Below are 22,699 nucleotides of genomic sequence, written 5' to 3' on the forward strand. Positions count from 1 at the left end.
ATACTTCTGCCACTTTGTCTGGACCTCCTAGCTGGTCTATAAGTACATCCAATGTATTTAGAGGTAACACTTTCCCTAACTCTTCAACCTTGGCTAACAAATCCATCTTCATTTGTTCCACGTGTTCAGGGCCTAGAACGATGAAAAAAAAATACATTATTGGGTTTTTCAGACTGTATTACTATCAGAGCTCTGACTTCGGACTTTCCCTAACTAATGGCTTACCACGGTCAGGCACTAGGAGTCCATTAAATGTGTGTTCCACAAATATGACATCATCATTGTCCTGTAAGGACTCGGGAGAAGAGTTGAAGTCACTGTCCAGCGCGCCATCAGAATCTGAGCTGCTCTCTTCACTGTTACGGATTAATCCCACAAAATCTCCACGGATCGTCTTTCCAGTACGTGGCTTTCCACGTTCTGTGAAGTATTAGAAAGAGTGTAGTACAGTAGAAAGGTTTGATAGGTGAACAATCGGAGAACACAACAATCAGGGGTCAAATCACAGATGCATACCTCACAATTCTGGTGTTAAACACATTGATAAGTCGCAATATTTTTGCCCAAATTGGAAATTGTACAAAAATAGAGACATTTGATATTTACACCTGTATCAACCAGATACACCAATATGAGCGTGGCATGGGTCATGGCTATTCCCGCCCATCAAATTTATTAAAGTTATGCCAGTTTAGTGGTACTCCAAAAATCTGCTCTAGTATCGGACTGGAGAACCTGGCATAAAGATTTAATATGTTTAAGTAAAAGCATGGCTATAAATGGAACAGTTATACAGATTTCATACCTGTAGTGCAGAAATCTGCAGCCTGGTTCTTGTTTCATTCATTATAGAAGTTCTGGTGCAATGTCCTTTTCGTGCAGTGGGGCAGGGCTGTGGGTAGGACTTTCGGCCCCTCCACATTTGTATGAACCTCTTTTTTTTTAAATAAAAAAATTCCTCATTAGTATCGCCTGCAGCAAGGGCGCTCCTTATGCACACTGACATCCATCAGTCTTCAGCAAAATGGCACTGAGTGGGGCATGAGCAAATCCAAACCTCAGCTCAATGGCGAGTAATTTTAATCTGTGCAGGCAGCACCATGGTGCTATTTTGCTGAAGACCGTCAGACGTCAGCGTGTGCATGCACAGCCATTTTACTGAAGACCCTCGGGGCATGAAAGTGCACAAGCACTGACCTTGTTGCGGGTGGTTGTAGCACAAAATATTTAAAAAAATAAGCTTCTACAAATGCAGAGGGGCCATGGCAGAGCCGACAACCCTTCCCACAGTCCTGCCCTGGTGCACAAAAAGGATAAAACTTCAGGCTGTGGATTTCTGCACTAGAGGTATCTATTAAACCAGTATAACAGATCAAATATCTTTACTTTAAAAAGTTAAGTTGTGATGACAGGTTCTCTTTATGTTGCATGCACCACTAATAAAATCAGGGGCACTGTACTGCAGCAATTGGCTTAAAGAGAACCAAACATCAGGATTTTGGTATATAAGGTAAAGCCAGTGCAGTACTGGCACTATCAGGCACAGGCTGTACATACCATTAGTGGGCAGCTCGGATGTTTATACACTTGGATTTCACAGCCTAAAGTTTAAAAATTCATCCACTTTTTGATTGACGTGTGCACCTCTACTGATAATATCCGGGCGGGTTATGCACATGGATTCCCGCCACCCCCTCCGCCTGTTCTGCTCTCTCTATGGCTGTATGTACATTTCTCTATTCAGAAACACTGCGTCGGAGTTGGCGCCTGCGCATAGCGCTTATCTCCAGCGCTGTGTTTCTGAAGCCCGCAGTACCTAGTATTGTGCATGAGAGGGCGGCGCATGCGCCCTCGCTTCTTCAGATCTCATTGTGACCGCGGGAGCGCGCACGGTCACAACAGGACTGGAGAAGAGCTGATCTTACCCGGATTAGCTGCAGCAGACGTCTGCTACGATATAGTCTGCTGCAGCTAATCGGTAAGATCAGCTGTTCTCCAGTCCTGTTGTGACCACGCGCGTTCCCACGTTCACGAAATTTGAAGAAGCGAGGGCGCATGCGCCACCCGCTCATGCACAATACTAGGTACTGTGGGCTTCAGAAACACGGCGCCGGAGATAAGCGCTATGTGCAGGCGCCAATTACGACGCCGTGTAACTGAAGATTAAAAATTTACATACAGCCAGAGAGAGGGAGGAACAGGCGGCGTGGGAGGCGGGAATCATGTGCATAACCTGCCCGGATATTATCAGCAGAGGTGCACACGTCAATCAAAAAGTGGATGAATTTTCTAACTTGATAAACTTGGATTTCACTGCCTAAACATCCGAGCTGCCCACTAATGGTATGTACAGCCTGTGCCGGATAGTGCCAGTACTGCACTGGCTTTACCTTATATACCAAAATCCTGATGTTTGGTTCCCTTTAAGACTGTCATAAGCAACAGCAGACATAATGAATAGACTCCTAAGAGCAGAAGAACCAATGTTCAACATTGCTTCAATGTGATCTTCTGTGCACTGTTTTTTCCCCAAGGCTAAAATCTACATCTATATGGAACATTTGTTACTCACTTTTCCTTTTCAGTAAGTTTTTCTCACGCTTCCTTTTGTTTGAAGGGAAATGTTTCAATATCAGAGATTTGAACACTCCTCTGACGAGTTAAAAACAACACATTAGCACACATGCACATAAAATGTGTATTATACATACTCTGGTCTTCGTATGGAGCATTCTGTCTTTTTATACTCACTCAGCAGCTGACACAAATCGGTCAAGATGACCATCATTTTCATCCATAACTTCTCGTGTCCGAGCTTCCCCAGTAGATTGCAAACCAATAACAACACACTGCAGAAAAAAATAGCTTACTGCTACAATGTAACAACATTATCTCAAAGATCACTAATGGGTTATTCCCATAATCATAATGTGGCATTCTCCTTCTCTGTAAATATACCCTAATTTATATCTGCACCAATTTGAAGTTATTACTTGCTAATGATGATCCTCTAGTCTAAGGCACTCTTTTCCCTAATGCTGTTGGTTGAACATGCTCAGATCCACCTATTGACCCAGTCTAAAATAAATCTGACAGTTGTGCTGTGTGGCACAACTTAGCTATGCAGAAAATCCCACTGATACCCGCATTTATATGACCATAATGACCCTGTCTATTTCATGAAAAACAGATGCACCTATGACCCAGTCTAATAAAAACTTCCCCAGACCCACTAAAACCACATGCGGACACTGCAGTTTGTGGTGAACTTCTAGTCACCACAGACTGCATGCCTTTCCTTCCCCAGCAAAATCTATGGGATTTCAGATTTGCACGGTGCTTTTTTTTGGCTGCAGTTTTGTGGTGACAACAAAAATGCAGCATGTCAATTCTTTGTGTGTCTTTGACCGGCAATTTTAGTAGTGATGGGATGACTCGCAGATACCAGGGATCGACAGGTCTAATCGAGTTAAAAAAAAAAAAAAAACACGTTTCCAGCCCAGAATTGATCCCAGGTATCTAGTCGGGTGCCGTCCCCATATAGGCCTATGGGGGCGAGAATCTGCCGCTTAAAAATGGTGATAGAACGGATAGGGGGATTGGAGCAAGCGCGTTATACTTAGAGTGTCCAGCATGGCTGTAACTGCTCCCGCAGCCTCTCATTCAACTTCCGGGGTGGCTCATTAGCCTCATACATATTCACTGCTTGACCCGCCCACTGGAGTCTGTGATTGGTTGCAGTCAGAATGCGTCCTCACTCTGAGTGGCAGCATGTCCAATTGCTTCAAATCACAGACGCTGTCTGTGGTTCTATCGTGGTAGAAAATAAATAAAAAAAAACTGGTGTAGGGTACCCCCAATATGATACCCTGCAGCGATGAAGCCCACAGCTACAGGCTGCAGCCCCCAGTCATGCTCTTATTTTGGCTGTGTATCAAAATAAGAGGAACCGCATGCAGCTTTTTTTTTAAAAAAAAAACATTTACATAAATACTTTTAAAAATTGGCATGCAGTCCCACCCAATTTTGATACCCAGTCAAGATAAGGTTTAACAGCTGTGGGCTGGTATTCTCAGGTTGGGGAGCCAAATGGTTATTGGGCCCCTCCAGCAAAAAAATAGCAGCCTGCAGCCACATCCATTACAGCAGATGCGACAATCTCACAACTTTACCTGGCTCATCCAGATTACCCTGGGTATTAAAGGGTTAATAACCACTCACAGTTGCTACTAAGCCCTAGATTAGTAATAGGGAGGGTCTATGAAACTCCTCCCATTACTAATCTGTAATTGAAAAGAAATAAACACAAACACCGGAAAAATACTTTATGATCCCAGCTTTGCTACATCTGAAGTGACAGCGAGCGGCCATAGAACATGACCGCACGCTGTAACTTCATGCAGAGAATGAGCCGCAGTGAGGAGCGGTGACATCACTCAAGTTAGTTGCGGTCACTGCTGGAGGTTCCCGCGGTCCTCCACCTTTGTCTGCAGGAAACTTGACCTCAGGTGATTTAAGGTGAGGTCACTGAGTTTAATGAAGTCACCTGAGGTCAAGTTACCTGCAGTCACAGGTGGAGGACCGTGGGGAACTCCAGCTGTGACCGCAACTAACCTCACTGACATCACCACTGATCACAGCAGCTCATTCTCTGCCTGAAGTTACAGTGTGAGCTCATGTTCTACGGCCGCTGGCTGTCACTTCAGATGTAGTAGAGTCAGGATCATTGTGGGACCTGGTGTGGATTATGTCAGACCTTCAGGGGTATTTTTGAGGTTAAGGGGTAAGAGGGTGCTTTTTTGTCTTGTATTGCAAATAAAGGATTTTTTCAGTGTGTGTTGAATTCTGTTGACTTACAGATTGGTAATGGGGGAGGGGTTTCATAGACTCTACCCATTACTAATCTGTGGCTTAGTGGTAGCTGTGAGCTGTCAATAACCCCTCATTACCCAGATTACCACCACACCAGGGCAATCGGGAAGAGCAGGGTAAAGTGTCAGCATTGTCACATCTAATGGATGCAACAGTTCTTGGCAGCTGCAGTCTGCCACTTTTAGGCTGTGGGGGCAATAAGCATGAGTGTCCCCAACCTGAGAATACCAGCTCCAAGCTTTCGGGCTTTATCTTGGTTAAGAAGGGGGGGGGGGTGCATGCCTTTTTTTATTTTTATGCAAAGAATTTATATATATTAAAAAAAAAAAAAAAAAAAAAAAAAAGCCTCATGCGGTTCCTCTTATTTTGATACACATGATACACAGCCAGGATAAGCACACAACAGGGTGCTGCAGCCTGTAGCTGTATGCTTTATCTGTGCTGGGTATCATATGTGGGGGACCCTAAGGCTATGTTCACACACTGCATCTTTTACTGCATTTTTGGAGTATTTTTGTGGTAAGGCTGGGGCCACGCGGGGACTACTGTGATCCTCTTGCATGACACTCGGCTCGTGCTGGCAGTACAGCAGAGCCGAGTGGCATGCGTGTGTCCTTGCAACTGAGGTCCGTTCGTGTGAGCAGACCTCAGCTGCGGGGGGCGGGCCGGCACTCAGGAGGGGAGGGAGGGATTTCTCTCCCTCTCTCCTGCATAGCCGGCTATTGCCATTCTCGCACTGCACTAGCGGTACACCGGTGTACCGCGAGTGCAGTCCGATTTTTCTCTCGCCCCATTCACTTGAATGGGTGCGAGAGAAAGTCTCGCATTACAATCGCAGCATGCTGCGATTGTTTTCTCAGTCCGATTAGGGCTGAGAAAATAATCGCTCATGTGTGCTCACACACAGGCTAGAATTGGTCCGAGTGGAATGCAATGTTTTACAGCACTCCACTCGCACTGTTTTTCTCGCCGTGTGGCTTAGGCCTAACAAAGATGCACCTCAATGCATGCATTTCCTTCCAGCAAAGTCTTAGCTTTCTATATTGCTGTCTACACAGTGCAATGTTTTTGAAGATGCAGCCAAGATGCAGCATGTCAAATCTTTTTGCGTTTTTGACAGCATTTTTGAGCACTTCCAGTCAATAAATTTGACTTAAAAATGTTTTGGGCAAAATGCGGTAAAAACGCGTCAAAAACGTATGCGTTTTTGGCACGGGTATGTTTTTATTGGGGGCCAAAAATGCTGAATCTTTGTGGTAAAGAAAAGATGCAGCGTGTGTGAACATAGCGTAAGCCAATTATTTATATATATATATAAATAATTTATTTGCATCTTATCAAACCTGCTAAATCTGCAGGGGGTTGAAGACTACTTGTAGGCACTGTTTATGGGGATCGGCGTCCAGCCAGATACACGGGATCAATTCCGATCCAAAGCTGAGGGTTTTTTAAGTCCAGTTAGATTCGCCAATCATGGGTATTTGTGAGTTCGCCCATCACTATTTACTTAAAAAAAAAAAAAAAACAACAACAAAAAACCCCCACAAACATATGGGACAAAAAAAGTGTGGAAAATGCATGCAATTTATTTGTGTTTTCTGGCACAAAGGGTGTTTTTCAGCCAGAAAGTGTGTTTGAGTTTTTGACAACACAAAATTGCAGCGTGTGGACATACCCTAATAGCATGGAAAAGCATGATCTTGCTCTGAAGTTTGTAAATAGTAATAGACATTGGTCAAATAGCCAACCATTATTAAAAAGGGAATCAGTCATCAGATTGGTCACCTATAAGCTGTGGCCACCACCAGTAAGCCCTTATATTCAGCATTCTAGAACGTTGTACATAAGTGTTCCGGCCGCTCTGTTTAATGTAAAAAAAGACCTTTATAATACTCCCCTGCAGGGCAGTCGGGTCTGATGGGCGTTGCTGCTCTCAGTCTGGTGCCTCCTATCTTCCTTCCATTGCTGTCCTCCTTCCCAGCTGCATGTGGATGACGCGTTCTATATCAGCCACACAGAGGTCTCCATTGTGCTACTATGCACGAGCACTTTCCTCTGCCCTGCTGAGAGCAGAGCAAAGTACTGTAAAGCGTAAGTGTGGGGAAAGGTCAAACACCACCTGCGCATGCGCACTACAGTACTTTGCTCTGCCCCCCGCCGTGCCGAGAAAAGTGTGCGCACGCAGGAGAGCAATGGAGGCCTCTGTGTGGATGATATATGACGAGTCATCCACATGGAGACGGGAAGAAAATAGGCGACTGCCCAGGATAGAGGAGGCACCGGACCAGAGACCCAGCGACGCCCATTGGACCTGGCCGTCCTGAAAGGGAGTATAATAAAAGGTGTTCTTTATGTTATACAGAGCGGCCTGGGCTCTTATATACAGCATTCTAGAATGCTGTGTATAACAGCTTACTGGTGGTGGCTGCAGCTTATAATGGAAAATCCTGGTGACAGGTTCCCTTCAAGATCTGCAGCACTAAGAAAAAGCAGAGTGCTGCTGGGAAATTTAGTTTTAGTAAGAAGAATAGGACCACACATATAGCACTGTAAAGATGCACAGAGGGGCAGAGGAAGATGAAAACAGACACAAAGATACAAGAAATAAACATTGAAAATGAAGGAGCACTCACCGATTGTTGCTGTGCAGTAAAAGTGTTTATTCACACGTAGAGGTTACATGCTGTGGCAAGCAGGGAGGGGATAGGATGGAGCAGCACGTCAGACGACGGCCGTTTCGCACTCTATAGTAGTGCTTCGACGGGTCTAACAGTTAGTGACATCATTTCCTGTGTATTTAAATTAGCGGTTCACGCTATCTGATGATGTCAATGATTTAAAAATATAATAAAAACAATCTCAACATATGATGTACAATGCCAGATATATAAAGAAAAAACAGTAGCCTTATAATTAACACATTAACCCAAAAAAACGATCAAATCATTCTTATCGTTAAATCCCAAAGGGCTCATAGCATTATACTTCATGATGTATTGTGCCTCCTTACGTAGGAGTAGTTTATGGGTGTCTCCACCTCCTGCTGGTGGCTCAACCAACTCCAAACCAGCGAATCTTAATAAATTGCAGTCTGCGTTGTGTATTTCTTTCATGTGGTTTATTAATTTAGTGGCACCTATCCCTGTAGTGATCGCGTTGCGGTGCTCTCTAAACCGTATGAATAGTGGTCTAATAGTCTTTCCAATATAGAAAAGTCCACATATATAAAAGACTATTAGACCACTATTCATACGGTTTAGAGAGCACCGCGACTCGATCGCTACAGGGATAGGCGCCACTAAATTAATAAACCACATGAAAGAAATACACAATGCATCATATGTTGAGATTGTTTTTATTATGTTTTTAAATCATTGACATCAGATAGCGTGAACCGCTAATTTAAATACACAAGAAATGATGTCACTAACTGTTAGACCGGTCGAAGCACTACTATAGAGTGCGAAACGGCCGTCTGACGTGCTGCTCCATCCTATCCCCTCCCCGCTTGCCACAGCATGTAACCTATACGTGTGAATAAACACTTTTTTACTGCACAGCAAAAATCGGTGAGTGCTACTTCATTTTCTATCTTTATATACCTTGGATCATCCTGCTCCTTTTAAATAAGCACCAAGTAGCTGTTAGTTCATTTTTACTGCCTGTTTGTTGGCTGCTAAAAATGTGCTGAAGACAGCGATAAAACGCTAAGCATGAATTGTGACTGACGCTAGAAAAATCTCAGAGTAGTGCCCTGTCTTTTTCCTTCTTGCAATCTCGTACCAAGAAATAAACATTACGTTAGCTTGTACCGTATGTTCACAATTGTCATGCAGAAAAAAAAACGGATTTTTGTGTACTCACCGTAAAATCGTTTTCTCTTAGCCATCATTGGGGGACACAGGACCATGGGTGTTATGCTGCCTATCCATAGGAGGACACTAAGTAGATGCAAAAGCATAGCTCCTCCTCTGCAGTATACACCCCCTGTCCGGGCCAGGCAACCTCAGTTTTAGTACACAAGCAGTAGGAGAAAAAAAAACAGTAAACTTCTCAACAGAGGAACATGAGAAAAGAAGAGTCATAACCAAATAAGGTACTGAGAGAACCAAGGCCCAACAGGGCAACAGGGTGGGTGCTGTGTCCCCCAATGATGGCCAAGAGAAAACGATTTTACGGTGAGTACACAAAAATCCGTTTTTCTCTGACGCCTCATTGGGGGACACAGGACCATGGGACGTCCTAAAGCAGTCCATGGGTGGGAAACATAAAAGACAACACAACCCAAGGACTAGGAACCAGTCCCAGACAGCCTGGAGCGCCTACTGAGAGAGGTGCTCTACTGCCGTTTGCAGAATTTTCCTACCCAGATTTGCCTCAGTTGAAACCTGGGTATGGACTCTGTAATGCTTTGAAAACGTATGTAGGCTAGACCAGGTCGCAGCCTTACACACCTGTTTCACTGAAGCCTGATGCCGAATGGCCCACGAAGCGCCAACTGCTCTCGTGGAATGAGCCCGCAGCCCACTAGGAATCGGCTTGAGTTGCAAGCGGTAAGCTTCCTGTATCGCAGAGCGAATCCAGCGTGCCAGAGTCGCCTTTGAAGCTGCCTGTCCCTTCTTAGGCCCCTCAGGAATGACGAACAAAGAGTCCGTTTTCCTAAAGGGGGCTGTCCTGGATATGCAATATCTGAGAGCGCTGATGAGGTCTAACGAATGCAGAGACCTTTCCACCATATGAACCGGGTGTGGACAAAAGGAAGGCAGAACAATGTCCTCGTTCAAATGAAACGGGGTAAGAACCTTTGGAAGGAAATCCGGAAGGGGGCGCAGAACCACCTTGTCCTGGTGAAAGATCAGAAAAGACTCGTGGCAAGAGAGTGCTGCTAGCTCCGAAACCCGTCTGATGAACGTAATTGCCACCAGGAATGTTACCTTCCAGGACAGAAGAGCAAGGGAGGATTCCTTGAGGGGTTCAAAGGGAGACCTCTGGAGACCGTCCAGAACGAGGTTGAGGTCCCATGGTTCCAGCGACCGTTTGTACGGGGGAACTAGATGGGAAACGCCCTGGAGGAAGGTCTTGACTTGCGGTTTTTGAGCCAGGCGGCATTGGTAGAAGATTGAGAGCGCTGAGACCTGCCCTTTAAGGGAACTGAGAGCCAACCCCGCTTGCAAGCCAGACTGTAGAAAGTCGAGAATTCTGGGGATGGCCAGAAGCATAGGCTGGACGTTAGTTTCCCTGCACCATGAAAAGAAGATTTTCCATGTACGGTGATAAATGCGGGATGAAGCAGGCTTTCGGGCGCTGATCATGGTGGAAATAACCGCGGGGGAGAATCCCACTCTTGTTAATACCCAGGTCTCAATGGCCATGCCGTCAGCTTCAGGGCTCTGGAGTTCTGATGGGAAATGGGCCCTTGGGTCAGCAAGTCTGGGATGTCTGGAAGGCGCCACGGTGCGTCTCTGAGCATATGTACTAATTCGGCGTACCAGGCGCGCCTGGGCCAGTCCAGTGCTATCAGTATCACCAGGACTCACTCTGCCTTGATCTTCCTGATTACCCGCGGCATCAGGGGTAGAGGTGGAAATATGTAAGGCAGGCGGAAGTGATGCCAGGAGCAGACTAGAGCATCCGCGCCGATGGACTGCGGGTCGCGTGACCTGGCTATGAACGCGGGTACCTTTGTATTCAACCTTGAGGCCATTAGGTCCACGTCTGGCGTGCCCCAGCGAGTGCAGATGTGTAGAAACACATCTGGGTGGAGAGACCATTCTCCGGCGGCCAGGCCTTGGCGACTTAGACAGTCTGCTGCCCAGTTCTCTACCCCCGGTATGTGTACCGCTGATATCACTGATCCCGTCGATTCGGCCCAGCTGAGGATCTTGTGGGCCTCGAGATAAGCTGCTTTGCTGCGGGTGCCCCCCTGCTGATTGATATAGGCTACAGCTGTCGCATTGTCCGATTGGACTCAAATCTGACGACCCGCTAGCAGAGGGCAGAACGCTCTCAGCGCGAGAAAGATCGTGCGGAGTTCCAGGATGTTTATGGGTAGGAAAGACTCCTGGGGCGTCCAACGTCCTTGAGCAATGTGGTGCCGGTACACTGCTCCCCAGCCTAGGAGGCTGGCGTCTGTGGTCAGGACCAGCGAGTTCACTGGGAGAAAAGATCTCCCCTTCGATAGGGATGAGGACCGAAGCCACCAGCGGAGTGCATACCTGACTGAAGGAGTCAGGTGAAGATGTCTGTCCAGGGAGAAGGGGCTCTTGTCCCAGGCCGCTAGAAGGGCTAGCTGCAGTGGGCGGAGGTGCAGTTGAGCAAAGAGTACTGCTTCCATAGCCGCCACCATCCTGCAGAGCACTTTCATGCTGAATCGAATGGAGCGAGACGGAGGACGTAGAAGGCAGCGTACCACTCGTTGAAGAGCGATCGCCTTGTCCTGAGGGAGAAGGATCATGCCCCGACGGGTGTCCAGGGACATGCCCAGGAAGGTGATGGATCGTGATGGGATCGGGGATGATTTGTCCAGATTCACTAGCCACCCTAAGCGGGATAGGGTGTCCACAGTGATCTGTACGCTGGTTGAGCAGTCGCGGAAGGAGGGGGCCTTGATGAGGAGGTCGTCCAAGTAAGGGAGAACGACTACTTCCCTGGCGTGAAGGACGCTCATGGCGGCCGCAATGACTTTGGTGAAGACCCTTGGTGCGGTGGCAAGGCCGAAGGGTAGAGCTACGAATTGAAAGTGGGAGTCCTGAATTGCGAAGCGGAGGAACTTTTGGTGATCTGGGGCGATGGGTACGCGTCCTTGATGTCTACAGAGGCGAGGAATTCCCCTTCAACCATGGATGCAATAATGGACCTTAGGGACTCTATTCTGAATCTCCGTACGTGCACATGTTTTGTTTAGGTGTTTGAGGTCCAGGATGGGTCGAACTGACCCATCCTTTTTGGGGACCACAAAGAGGTTGGAATAAAAACCCCCGAACTTCTCGTCGTCTGGGACAGGTATTATCACTCATGCTGTTTGGAGCGAGTGGATTGCTGAGAAAAAAAGCTTTGCGTCGTTTTCGAGTCTTTGGGGTGTTTGAAAGAACCGACTCGGGGGTCGGGTCTGAAATTCTATGTGGTAACCGGAAGACACAAGGTCTCGCACCCATTTGTCGTCTGAGGCGGCAGCCCAGATGTGTTGAAAGAGCCGCAGTCGACCTCCTACAATGAGTGTGTCTTTCGGGGCTCCGAAGGAGTCATGAGGGGGGAAAACGTCGTGGCCGAGTCTCCCTAGTCCTGGACTGTTTCGGTCTAGGCTGCCATGACGAAGTGGGTTTCGGGGAGAGCTGAGGTGGTCGGTCCCTGCGTAGTCCGCGGCTGGTGCCGGAGACCGCACGGGATGTCGACCAACCAAATGAGTTCCGAAAGGAGCGGAACGAGGACTGTGGACGTCTGGTGAAGGACGTCCTGGACTTCAGCTGGGGGAGGGAGGTACTCTTTCCTCCCGTGGCGTCAGAAATGAGCTTGTCCAGACGTTCGCCAAACAATCGGTCTGGAAAAAAGGGAAGGCTCGTGAGAGACTTCTTGGAGGCAGAGTCCGCTCGCCATTGTCGGAGCCAGAGAGCTCTACGGATGGCTATGGTATTTGAGGTGGCAAACGCTGCGCAGGTAGCAGCGTCCATGGAGGCCTGCATGAGGTACTCCGCCGCAGTGGCAATTTGAGCTGTTACCTCTGTGAAGGTATGCGTGAACTGGGATTCCTCAAGCGAAGTGTTAAGGGGTTCTGCCCAGACCGAGATTGCCTCTGTGTGGGTCCCAAAGGCGAAGGAGGGCGAGAGGGAGGAACCCGCAGCCTCAAAAGCAGAGCGGGCGAGGTGCTCCACCTGTCTGTCTGTCTGTCGGGTTCTTGATGGAGGAACCATCGGGTAAAGACAGGAGCGTCTTTGTGGTAAGGCGGGAGACCGAGGGCGGATCGGCCCAGCCCTTAGGGGCAGGTGAGGCAAAAGGGTACCGGGACTCCATGAGTTTTCGGTTACCGAAGCGCCTGTCAGGTTTCTCCCTTTGCTTTGTGAGGATAGCCTGAAACTCTGGGTGATCAGCGAAAACCTTTTGGGGTTTCCTTGCCCTCTTAAAGGAGACCGCATGGTAAGTGGTAGTGGATGGGGGATCCTCCACATGCAGAGTTTGGTTGATTGCTGCTATAAGGGAGTCTATTGCAGTTTGATCATCTGGGGAGGCTGAAACCAAGGAATCCTCTTGGTATAAACAGCATTCTCCCTCCTCCAGCTCTTCAGAAGCCGTGGAGCGTGTGGGAGAGCCTGCCCTGTGTGCTCCCGAGGGAGAGCCCGCTGGAGACACCCGGCCATGTGCTCTTTTCCTGATCCCTGCAACCGGTGAAGCATGTGCCCGGATTACCTCAGAAGGATCCTCCATAGGGGTATCCTCAGGCTGCGTTCCGTCCAGGGACCCAGAAGGGTGTGGAGGTCGACATTGCATAGCCAGCACCAGGTTCTGTAACAGTTTTTCCATGGATTGGGACAGAAACTGTGCCCATTCCGGTGGGCTGGGAGCTCTAGGCTCTGGGCTAACTGTTGCGGCGGTGGTGGCAGGGCGGTCTTGGGGGGCTATAGGGGTACAGGACTCACAGGGAGAAGAGGTGTGTTTACGTGGTAGCTCAGCGTGGCAGGCAGTGCAGGCTGAATAATAGACTATGTGGGCCTTAGCACTCTTAGTGCCCTTAGAATTCTGCATGTTCCTAATAGGAGTATGCCAGGAGGGGGAGCAATGGTCAGCAGAGCTACAAATGAAGCAAGCACCTCACCAGAATCAGCCGATGGCCCTGTCCTCAGGAAGGAGTAAGCTCTATGGAGATCTTCCCACGCTTTCCTAGGGAGGTGGGGGTGGGCTTAGCGCTAAAAGAGCGCGAAGAAGTAGTCAGTGTGCCCCCCTGCTGTGGGTAGTAAGAAACGGCGGGAAGGGAGCTTCTGATAGTTTTCCTCCCTCTCCCTCCAGTCAGCACACAGCTTGTCACTGGTGGTTATCAGCCGGCTGTTCTGCTAGAGCAAATAAAACAGAGCAAATAAACAGCGTGAGTTCCTGAGCTCTGTGCCCTTCCCCTGCCACCGGGAAATTATCTGTGCAGGACTTTCTGCAAACAGCGAGTGACTTCCCCCCTCCTCCAGCCAGAAAGCTAGAGAAAAGTTAACACTGTGTGTTCAGGATCCTTGGGGCTCTCCTCCTTGCAATCAGCAAGGGACTTTCTCATACTAAATACTGTAAATGTCCTGGGAGCCTTCCCTGCACCGTCTTTTCTCCCTTTGTCTGGGAAACCAGTCAGGGGGGATCTCACCTTAAACACTGTTTCAGTCCAGGCTCAGCTTGCTGTGTCCGGTCATACAGGTGCCATATTCAACTCAGAGCCTGCAAAGAGGGGCTGAGGAATTGGTGCCATATTCAACTCAGAGCCTGCAAAGAGGGGCTGAGGAATTGGGCTATAGGGCCACAGGCCTCTACCCAGGGCTTTGGAAAATCGGTGTCTGTGGAACCCGTCGTCCAGCCCAGGATCCAGCATCGCAGGAGGGGGTACGTGGAGGCGACACTCCATGTTCCCGCCCGTTGATGGTAGTGGGAGATCGGTCCCAAAAGGAAACCATCGTCCTCAAAAAAATAAACCTTGAAAGGAAGTGTCTCCTACAGACACTAAGCTAAAACTGAGGTTGCCTGACCCGGCCAGGGGGTGTATACTGCAGAGGAGGAACTAGGCTTTTGCATAACTACTACTACTTAGTGTCCTCCAGCATAACACCCATGGTCCTGTGTCCCCCAATGAGGCGTCAGAGAAATTGCCATTATGGGAATTACATATTGTAATTACAATATGAAGCAGTTGACTTAACTGCATTACTAATAGCCTCCACCAGGGTGAGACAGGACACAACATAATTCAAAGTGCGGGTCATATAAATAATAGTCTTATTTTTGAGAACACAGCTATTAAATATAAGGAAAGGACTAAATGTGCTTCAAAGCAAATAGAGCTATTGTTATATGGGTGATCACACAGTTCAACAACCAGCAGACTATCGATCAGTTTAATGGCTAGGCTTAAGGTAGCTTTACACACTGCAACATCGCAAACGACATCGCTGTAACGTCATCGGTTTTGTGACGTAATAGCGACCTCCCCAGCGACATTGCAGTGTGTGAAACACATCAGCGACCTGGCCCCTGCTGTGAAGTTGCTGATCGCTACAAATCGTTCAGGACCATTCTTTGGTCCTTTGTTTCCCGCTGTGCAGCATGATCGCTAGAAAGTCTCAGTGTGTAAAGGGGACTTAAATGTGCAGGCAGCAGGAGCCGGCTTCTGCGGACACTGGTAACCACGGTAAACATCGGGTAACCAAGAAGCCCTGTCCTTGGTTACCCGATATTTACCTTAGTTACCAGCCTCTGCCGCTCTCACTGTCAGTGCCGGCTCCTGCTCCTTGCACGTGTAGCAGAGTACACATCGGGTAATTAACCCCATGTGTGCTGTAACTAGGAGAGCAGGGAGCCAGCGCTAAGCAGTGTGCGCTGCTCCCTGCACGTGTAGCTACAGCACACATCGGGTAATTAACCCGATGTGTACTGTAGCTAGGAGAGCAGGGAGCCAGCGCTAAGCAGTGTGCGCGGCTCCTGCTCTGTGCACATGTAGCTGCAGCACACATCGGGTAATTAACCCGATGTGTACTGTAGCTAGGAGAGCAGGGAGCCAGCGCTAAGAAGTGTGCGCTGCTCCCTGCACGTGTAGCTGCGTGCGCTGGTAACCAAGGTAAATATCGGGTTGGTTACCCGATATTTACCTTAGTTACCAAGCGCAGCATCGCTTCAGTGCGTCGCTGCTGGCTGGGGGCTGGTCACTGGTTGCTGGTGACAGCTCACCAGCAACCCGTGTAGCGATGCTCCAGCGATCCCTGCCAGGTCAGGTTGCTGGTGGGTTCGCTGGAGCGTCTGACTGTGTGACCTCTCACCAGCAACCTCCTAGCAACTTACCAGCGATCCCTATCAGGTTGTATCGTTGTTGGGATCGCTGGTAAGTTGTTTAGTGTAAAGGGGGCTTTAGCGTTCCCAGTAGCCAACAAAGCACAAACTACTGTACAGCTTAGTCATTCTAGTGAACAGGGTGGTTTGTTTTATAAACTATTTTAAATGACCACTTTTATAATGTCAGGTCTGTGTGTAATCCAATGCAGTCACCATCACCTCCTCTAAATTAGCAGAACATTGTAAAGATCTGTGCTTGGACCGATTCTTTTTACTCTCTTTATTAATGACCTTGTGGATGGGATTGATAGTACAGTGTCAGTCTTTGCCGATGACACCAAACTATGTAGGATATTAAAAACTGACCTGGATAGTACAATATTACAAAAAGATCTGGATAAGATGTCAGAATGGGCAGATACTTGGCAAATGAGATTTAATGTTGATAAATGTAAAGTAATGCACCTAGGACGGAGTAATCCTATAGCTGCGTATACATTAAATGGAAGTAAACTCGGGACTACAGAACAGGAGAAGGACTTGGGTATTCTCATTACAAATAAGCTGAGCAGCAGCACTCAATGTCAAGCAGCAGCTGCTAAAGCAAACAAGATTTTAGGGTGTATAAAAAGAGAGATTAGATCCCGTGATCCCAACGTATTGTTACCCCTCTAGAAATCACTTGTAAGGCCACATCTGGAATACGGGATCCAGTTTTGGGCTCCACATTTTAAAAAGGACATTCAGAAGTTAGAGTCAGTTCAAAGGCGGGCAACTAGACTATTACAAGGAATGGAAGGCCTCCGATATGATGAAAGGTTGAAAAAGTTAGATATGTTTAGCTTAGAAAAAAGACGTCTCAGAGGAGATCTCATTTATATGTATAAATACATGTGTGGTCAATATAAAGGACTGGCACATGACTTATTTCTTCCAAAGACAGTACTAAGGACCAGGGGGCACTCACTGCGAGTGGAAGAAAAGCGATTCAGACACCTAAATAGGAAAGGGTTCTTTACAGTTAGAGCAGTCAGACTGTGGAATGCCCTACCACAAGAGATAGTAATGGCAGACACTATAACAGCTTTTAAAAAAGGGCTGGATGATTTCCTCAGTACACAAAACATTGTTGGTTATAAATGACTTAGTGACTAAATGTAGAACTGGTGGAGGAAGGTTGAACTAGATGGACCTAGGTCTTTTTTCAACCTAAGTAACTATGTGAACTGAAACCAGTGTAGCGTTATTTCATTCTCTTCTGAACCCAGCTTACAGAACACTGAAGAGAGCTGCAGACAAGAAGGATTGGTCTGTTACGCTCACCTCCCTCAGATAAGTGGAATGATATATACACTTTCATTCATATATATCCCCATATCTGAGCAATTAGGGGATGAGAATATGAACAGCTAATGACTATAAATTAAATTTTGCATCTCAACTTGTTAACTTTGTACAAGTAAATAGGTGGCAGGTATAAATTCTCTTTTAGCAAGTGTTGTATGTCTAAAGGCCCCGTCACACACAGAGATAAATCTTTGGCAGATCTGTGGTTGCAGTGAAATCATGGACATATTGTTCCATTTGTACACAGCCACAAACCTGGCACTGATTGTCCACAATTTCACTGCAACCACAGATCTGCCGCAGATTTCTCTGTGTGTGACAGGGCCTTTAGGCTCTATTTTTTTGCAGACTTTCAGTCAGATTATGCATTTGTTTGAACAAAGTTATACTTTGATGCAAAAGAGGATAAGGGTTGACATTATGTGCTGGGAAAGTGCTGCGTGGCATTCTCTCACTTTTAAAGTTACGTAGCTTTGATAGGCATTATTGTTTATCTTTTTAATTATTCAGGTTTTTTAATATCAAGGATGTGAAAATGGCCTGAAAATAGAAGCAGCACATGGTGTTGACTGGACAACATTGGCATACAGGTCAGAGAAGCTGAACTCCTGCGACTGTTCTGCTCCTCTGAGTGCATTGTTTCTGCAGCAGACACACTGCCTTCTGGAAGTCCTATTCAGTCACATGACCATCTGCCATAGGTGTATACATCTTTACGGCTATAAAGAGGAAGAGACAATGCAATAGGAGCTGCAGAGTTGAAGAACACTTTTTTTTTAAATTTTACCTCTCCATGGCAAAGTTAGCAGCAATTAAAATATTAGGCACTTATACAGTCAATTTTTTTTAACCCCTTAACGACCACGGGCAGTAAAATTACGCCCAAGCGGTCAGTGTTAATCCCGCGATCAGCCAGCACATGTCAGCTGATTTGTAGAGCTGACATTTGCCTAGCAGTCACGAGCAGATCCACAATTGCCCCCTACCGGTTAACCCCTTACATGTCGCCATCAAAATGTGACAATGCCATTATAAATCGCGGTCAAAGTTTACTCACCGCCAGACAGCAGAAGTCATGTGATGTGATCACGTGGATCCGATGGTTGTCATGGTAGCACAAGGTCATGTGATGACTCCTGTAGCTCACAACTCACTTTTTGTTTCACCAGTGTGAGACAGGATATGATCATTTCTGGTGTTCACAGCTGAGTAGCTGTGATCAGCAGAAATTGAAGAGCGATCAGACTACTGATCCTTACAGTCCCCGAGGGAGACTAGTAAAATAAAAAAAAAGTATAAAGTTTTAAAAAAATTAAAAAAAAAAAAAAATCTAAAAAAGTTCAAATCACCCATCCTTTCACCCCACTGAAAAATAAAGGGTTAAAAAAAAAATAAAAAATACACACATTTGGAATCGCCACATTCAGAAATGCTGGATCTATAAAAATATAAAATCAATTAATCTGATCAGTAAATGGCGTAGTGGCAAGAGAAAAATCCAAACGCCAAAATTATTTTTTTTGTCGCAAGTTTTGCGCAAAATGCAATAACAGGCGATCAAAACATAGCATCTGCGCAAAAATGGTATCTTTAAAAATGTCACCTTGAGACTCAAAAAATAAGCAGTCACTGAGCCATAGATACCAAAAATTAAAACACTACGAGTCGGGGAAAATGGAGCAAAACGCGCGCCACTTTTTTGGACAAACGTCTTATTTTGTTTTTTAACCCCTTAGATAAAAGTAAACCTATGCATGTTTGGTGTCTACAAACTCGCACAAACCTGAGGAATCACACCGACACTTCAGTTTTACCAATATAGTGAACACTGAATAAAATATCTCAAAAACAATCATGCAATCGCACTTTTTTTTGCAATTTTTCTGCATTTGGAATTTTTTTTGCCATTTTCCAGTACACTATATGGTAAAACTTATGGTTTAATTTAAAAGTAGAACTCCTTCCGCAAAAATAGCCCTCATAAGGCAAGATTGACAGTATAATAAAAACGTCACGGCTCTCAGGAGAAGGGGAGCAAAAACAAAAAAAGGAAAGTGCAAAATCAGCCGGTTGTGAAGGGGTTAAGTCCAGTCCAAGTTGAAAAATTTGCTAAAAGGTCTTAGAAGCAGCTTACATAATTTTTAGTGTAACAGACTTAGCCAAAGACAGCATAAACTGTTACTTTTACGGTAAGGATGAGGTAGCTTTAGGGGAGTTTTTTCAGTGTAGATATAAATAATAATTAAAAAAAAACAAAAAGAAAAAAAAAACAAAACACAGTAACAGACATATGCAAATCCTACCTATCAAGACCCTTTAATTCTCTCCCATTGTGCATGCCTGTACTTACCTTTCCCTTGGACAATTCCTGGTTAGCCAAAGCTACTAGCCGCTGTACTTTGGCAGCAATACAGAGGTACTTAAAGAATCGCTGATGTGCGGACCAAAATTGACCCCACAGAGATTTTCGAGACTCCAAACCAATCCAATCAGCTGCAGTCTGGAAAACGGTCAGTGCTTCAGCCCACTAGAAGGATGCAAAAATAAAGATAGAAAGCAAGGTAGAAATTAATAACTTACAGAAAAGCAGGGCAGAAAAATACACAAGTTAAAAGCAGTCTGTCACCCCTAAGGCTCCTTTCACATTGCGTTTGTTTCTTCGTTGTGGCATACGTCCGAAGTCCCGCCCCTCCCCCCACAAAACATGTTTCGGACGTATGCGCCGACAAGGCCATTGAGTATAATGGAGCAGAAAGAGCAAGCGTGTGCTGTCTTGCACCATTGTCAGGTCTATACGCTTTCTGCAGGCAGATGCCCAGACGTAGCAAACTGCTGATGGCGATACAAAGGCTTCATTAACAGACCAGTGGCTTTTTTGCGCTCTGTGCATGGGGTGAGACTGACGACGCCAAGCTGATTAAGGCTACATGCGCACGCTGCAGTTTTGTTGTCACAAAAAAAACTGCGTATTGAGCCCAAAAACTGCACAAAAAACACTGCACCTTGCCCCAGAGAGCATGGAAATAAAAGCTTTTAATGATGGTGTGTTTATGGTGCGTTCTTGGCAACTCAGAGAATAAAAAAAAAAAAAAAAGCGAAAGCTCTGGTGCGGCTGTAACTGCTCCCGCAGCCGCTCATTCTGCTTCTGGGGTCGCTCATCAGACTCGTGCATATTCACTGCTTACCCCTGCCCACCAGCATCTGCGATTGGTTGTAGCCAAACAGAGGCCCCAGCCTATGTGAAAGCCTGTCTCGACGCTTCCAATCACAGACCCAGTGGGCGGGTCTATAGACTACAGTAAAAATAAATAAAATGAAAAACAATTGGAGTAGTGTCCCCCATATTATGATACCCATCACAGAAAAAGCTGTGTAGCAAAATAGGAAGAACCGCATGGGGCTTTTTATAAAAAAGTATTATTTAAATAAATTAAAAAAAAAAAAAAAAATATATATGGTGTGCAGTTCCCGCAATTTTGATACATTGCCAAGATAAAGCCCGACAGCTGGGCGCTGGTATTGTCAGGCTGGGGAGACTCATGCTTATTGGGGCTCCCCAGCCTAAAAATAGCAGCCTGCAGCCGCCCAGAATTTTCCCATCCATTAGATGCGACAATCCCAGCGCTTTACCAGGCTCTTCCCGATTGCCCTGGTGCGGTATCAAACAGAGTAATAAGGGGTTAATGTTTGCTCACAGTTGTCACTGAGCCCTAGAATAGTAATGGGAGGCATCTCTGAGACCCCCATCACTAATCTGTAAGTGAAAAGAAAAACACAAACACAAAAAAATGCTTAATTTGAAATAACCCCACCGGCGACTGATTGGAAGCGTGAGACTGCAACCAATCACAGACGTCGGTGGGCAGGGGAAGCAGTGAATATGCAGGAGTATAATGAGCAGCCCCGGAAGAAGAATTAAGAGGCCAAGGGAGCCTACAGTTACGTTGGTGAATCAGTAAAGTATGAATCGCTTGCTCCTACCCCTTTGCACCAGATTCTGGTCCCTATAGATTATATGGGGACCGGCATCCGGCTAGATACCAGGGATCAATCCGCTGCCGACCCCGAAGGATTGATCTGCAAGTCCTCCCATCACTACTGAGAAACGCAGGGACAAAAAACGCAAAAAAGAATGAATATGCAGTTTGTCAGACAATTGTGACAAATTGCAGACAAAAAAAATCTACAACGTGTACACAGAAAACCTGGATTCTCAGACTTTGCTGGGAAGTCAAAAGTGAGAACTTTCTGACAACAAAACTGCACAAAAAAAGGAGGCAAAAATCGCAGCGTGTGGTGCATGTAGCCTAAAGAAGGGAATTTTGTTTACTTACCGTAAATTCCTTTTCTTCTAGCTCCAATTGGGAGACCCAGACAGTGGGTGTATAGCTACTGCCCTCTGGAGGCCGCACAAAGAACTACACTTAAAAGTGTAAGGCCCCTCCCCTTCTGGCTATACACCCTCCCGTAGGAGTACAGATTCCTCAGTTTTAGTACCAAAGCAAGAAGGAGGAAAGCCAATAACAGTTTCAAAAACAAATTCAATCCGATAACATGATCGGAGAACTTAAGAAACAACATGAACAACATGTGCACCCGAAAAACGAAACCCTAAGAACAAATAGGGCGGGTGCTGGGTCTCCCAATTGGAGCTAGAAGAAAAGGAATTTACGGTAAGTAAACAAAATTCCCTTCTTCTTTTTCGCTCCTAATTGGGAGACCCAGACAGTGGGACGTCCAAAAGCAGTCCCTGGGTGGGTAAAAAGATACCACATGAACGGGCTGTCAGACAGCCTCTTCCTACAGGTGGGCCACCGCCGCCTGAAGGACCTGTCTACCTAGGCTGGCATCTGCTGAAGCGTAGGTATGCACTTGATAGTGTTTGGTAAACGTGTGCAGACTCGACCAGGTAGCCGCCTGGCACACTTGCTGAGCCGTAGCCTGATGCCGCAATGCCCAGGACGCACCCACGGCTCTGGTAGAATGGGCCTTCAGTCCAGATGGAATCGGAAGCCCAGCAGAACGGTATGTGTGAAGAATTGGTTCCTTGATCCACCGCGCCAGGGTGGATTTGGAAGCTTGCGATCCCTTATGCTGACCAGCGACTAGGACAAAGAGCGCATCAGAACGGCGTAGAGCCGCCGTGCGAGAAATGTAAATCCTGAGTGCTCTCACCAGGTCCAACAGATGTAAACCCTTTTCAAATTGGTGAACTGGATGCGGACACAAAGATGGTAAAGTGATATCCTGATTGAGATGAAAGGAAGAAACCACCTTGGGAGAAAACTCTGGAATTGGACGCAGTACTACCTTGTCTTGGTGAAACACCAGGAAGGGAGATTTGCAAGATAACGCCGCTAGCTCGGACACTCTTCGAAGAGACGTGACCGCCACAAGAAAAACTACCTTTTGTGAAAGCCGAGAAAGGGGAACCTCTTTCAAAGGCTCGAAAGGCGGCTTCTGGAGAGCAATG

The 22,699-nt window shown here is 46.6% G+C and overlaps 1 protein-coding gene across 1 annotated transcript in view; it reads right to left on the reverse strand.

The window, feature by feature from the left end:
- Nucleotides 1-22,699, reverse strand: part of SBNO2 (strawberry notch homolog 2) — a 166,324-nt gene that overhangs the window by 24,118 nt on the left and 119,507 nt on the right. Inside the window, exons 14-18 of the mRNA XM_075352925.1 lie at nt 19,577-19,753; nt 2,752-2,849; nt 2,573-2,652; nt 226-420; nt 5-132 (exon numbers count right to left, since the gene is read on the reverse strand). Coding sequence (XP_075209040.1) covers nt 5-132; nt 226-420; nt 2,573-2,652; nt 2,752-2,849; nt 19,577-19,753 — 678 coding nt within the window. The remainder of the gene's footprint in view (nt 1-4; nt 133-225; nt 421-2,572; nt 2,653-2,751; nt 2,850-19,576; nt 19,754-22,699) is intronic.

Source organism: Anomaloglossus baeobatrachus, chromosome 1, assembly GCF_048569485.1.
Source record: "Anomaloglossus baeobatrachus isolate aAnoBae1 chromosome 1, aAnoBae1.hap1, whole genome shotgun sequence".
Lineage (NCBI taxonomy): Eukaryota > Metazoa > Chordata > Amphibia > Anura > Aromobatidae > Anomaloglossus > Anomaloglossus baeobatrachus.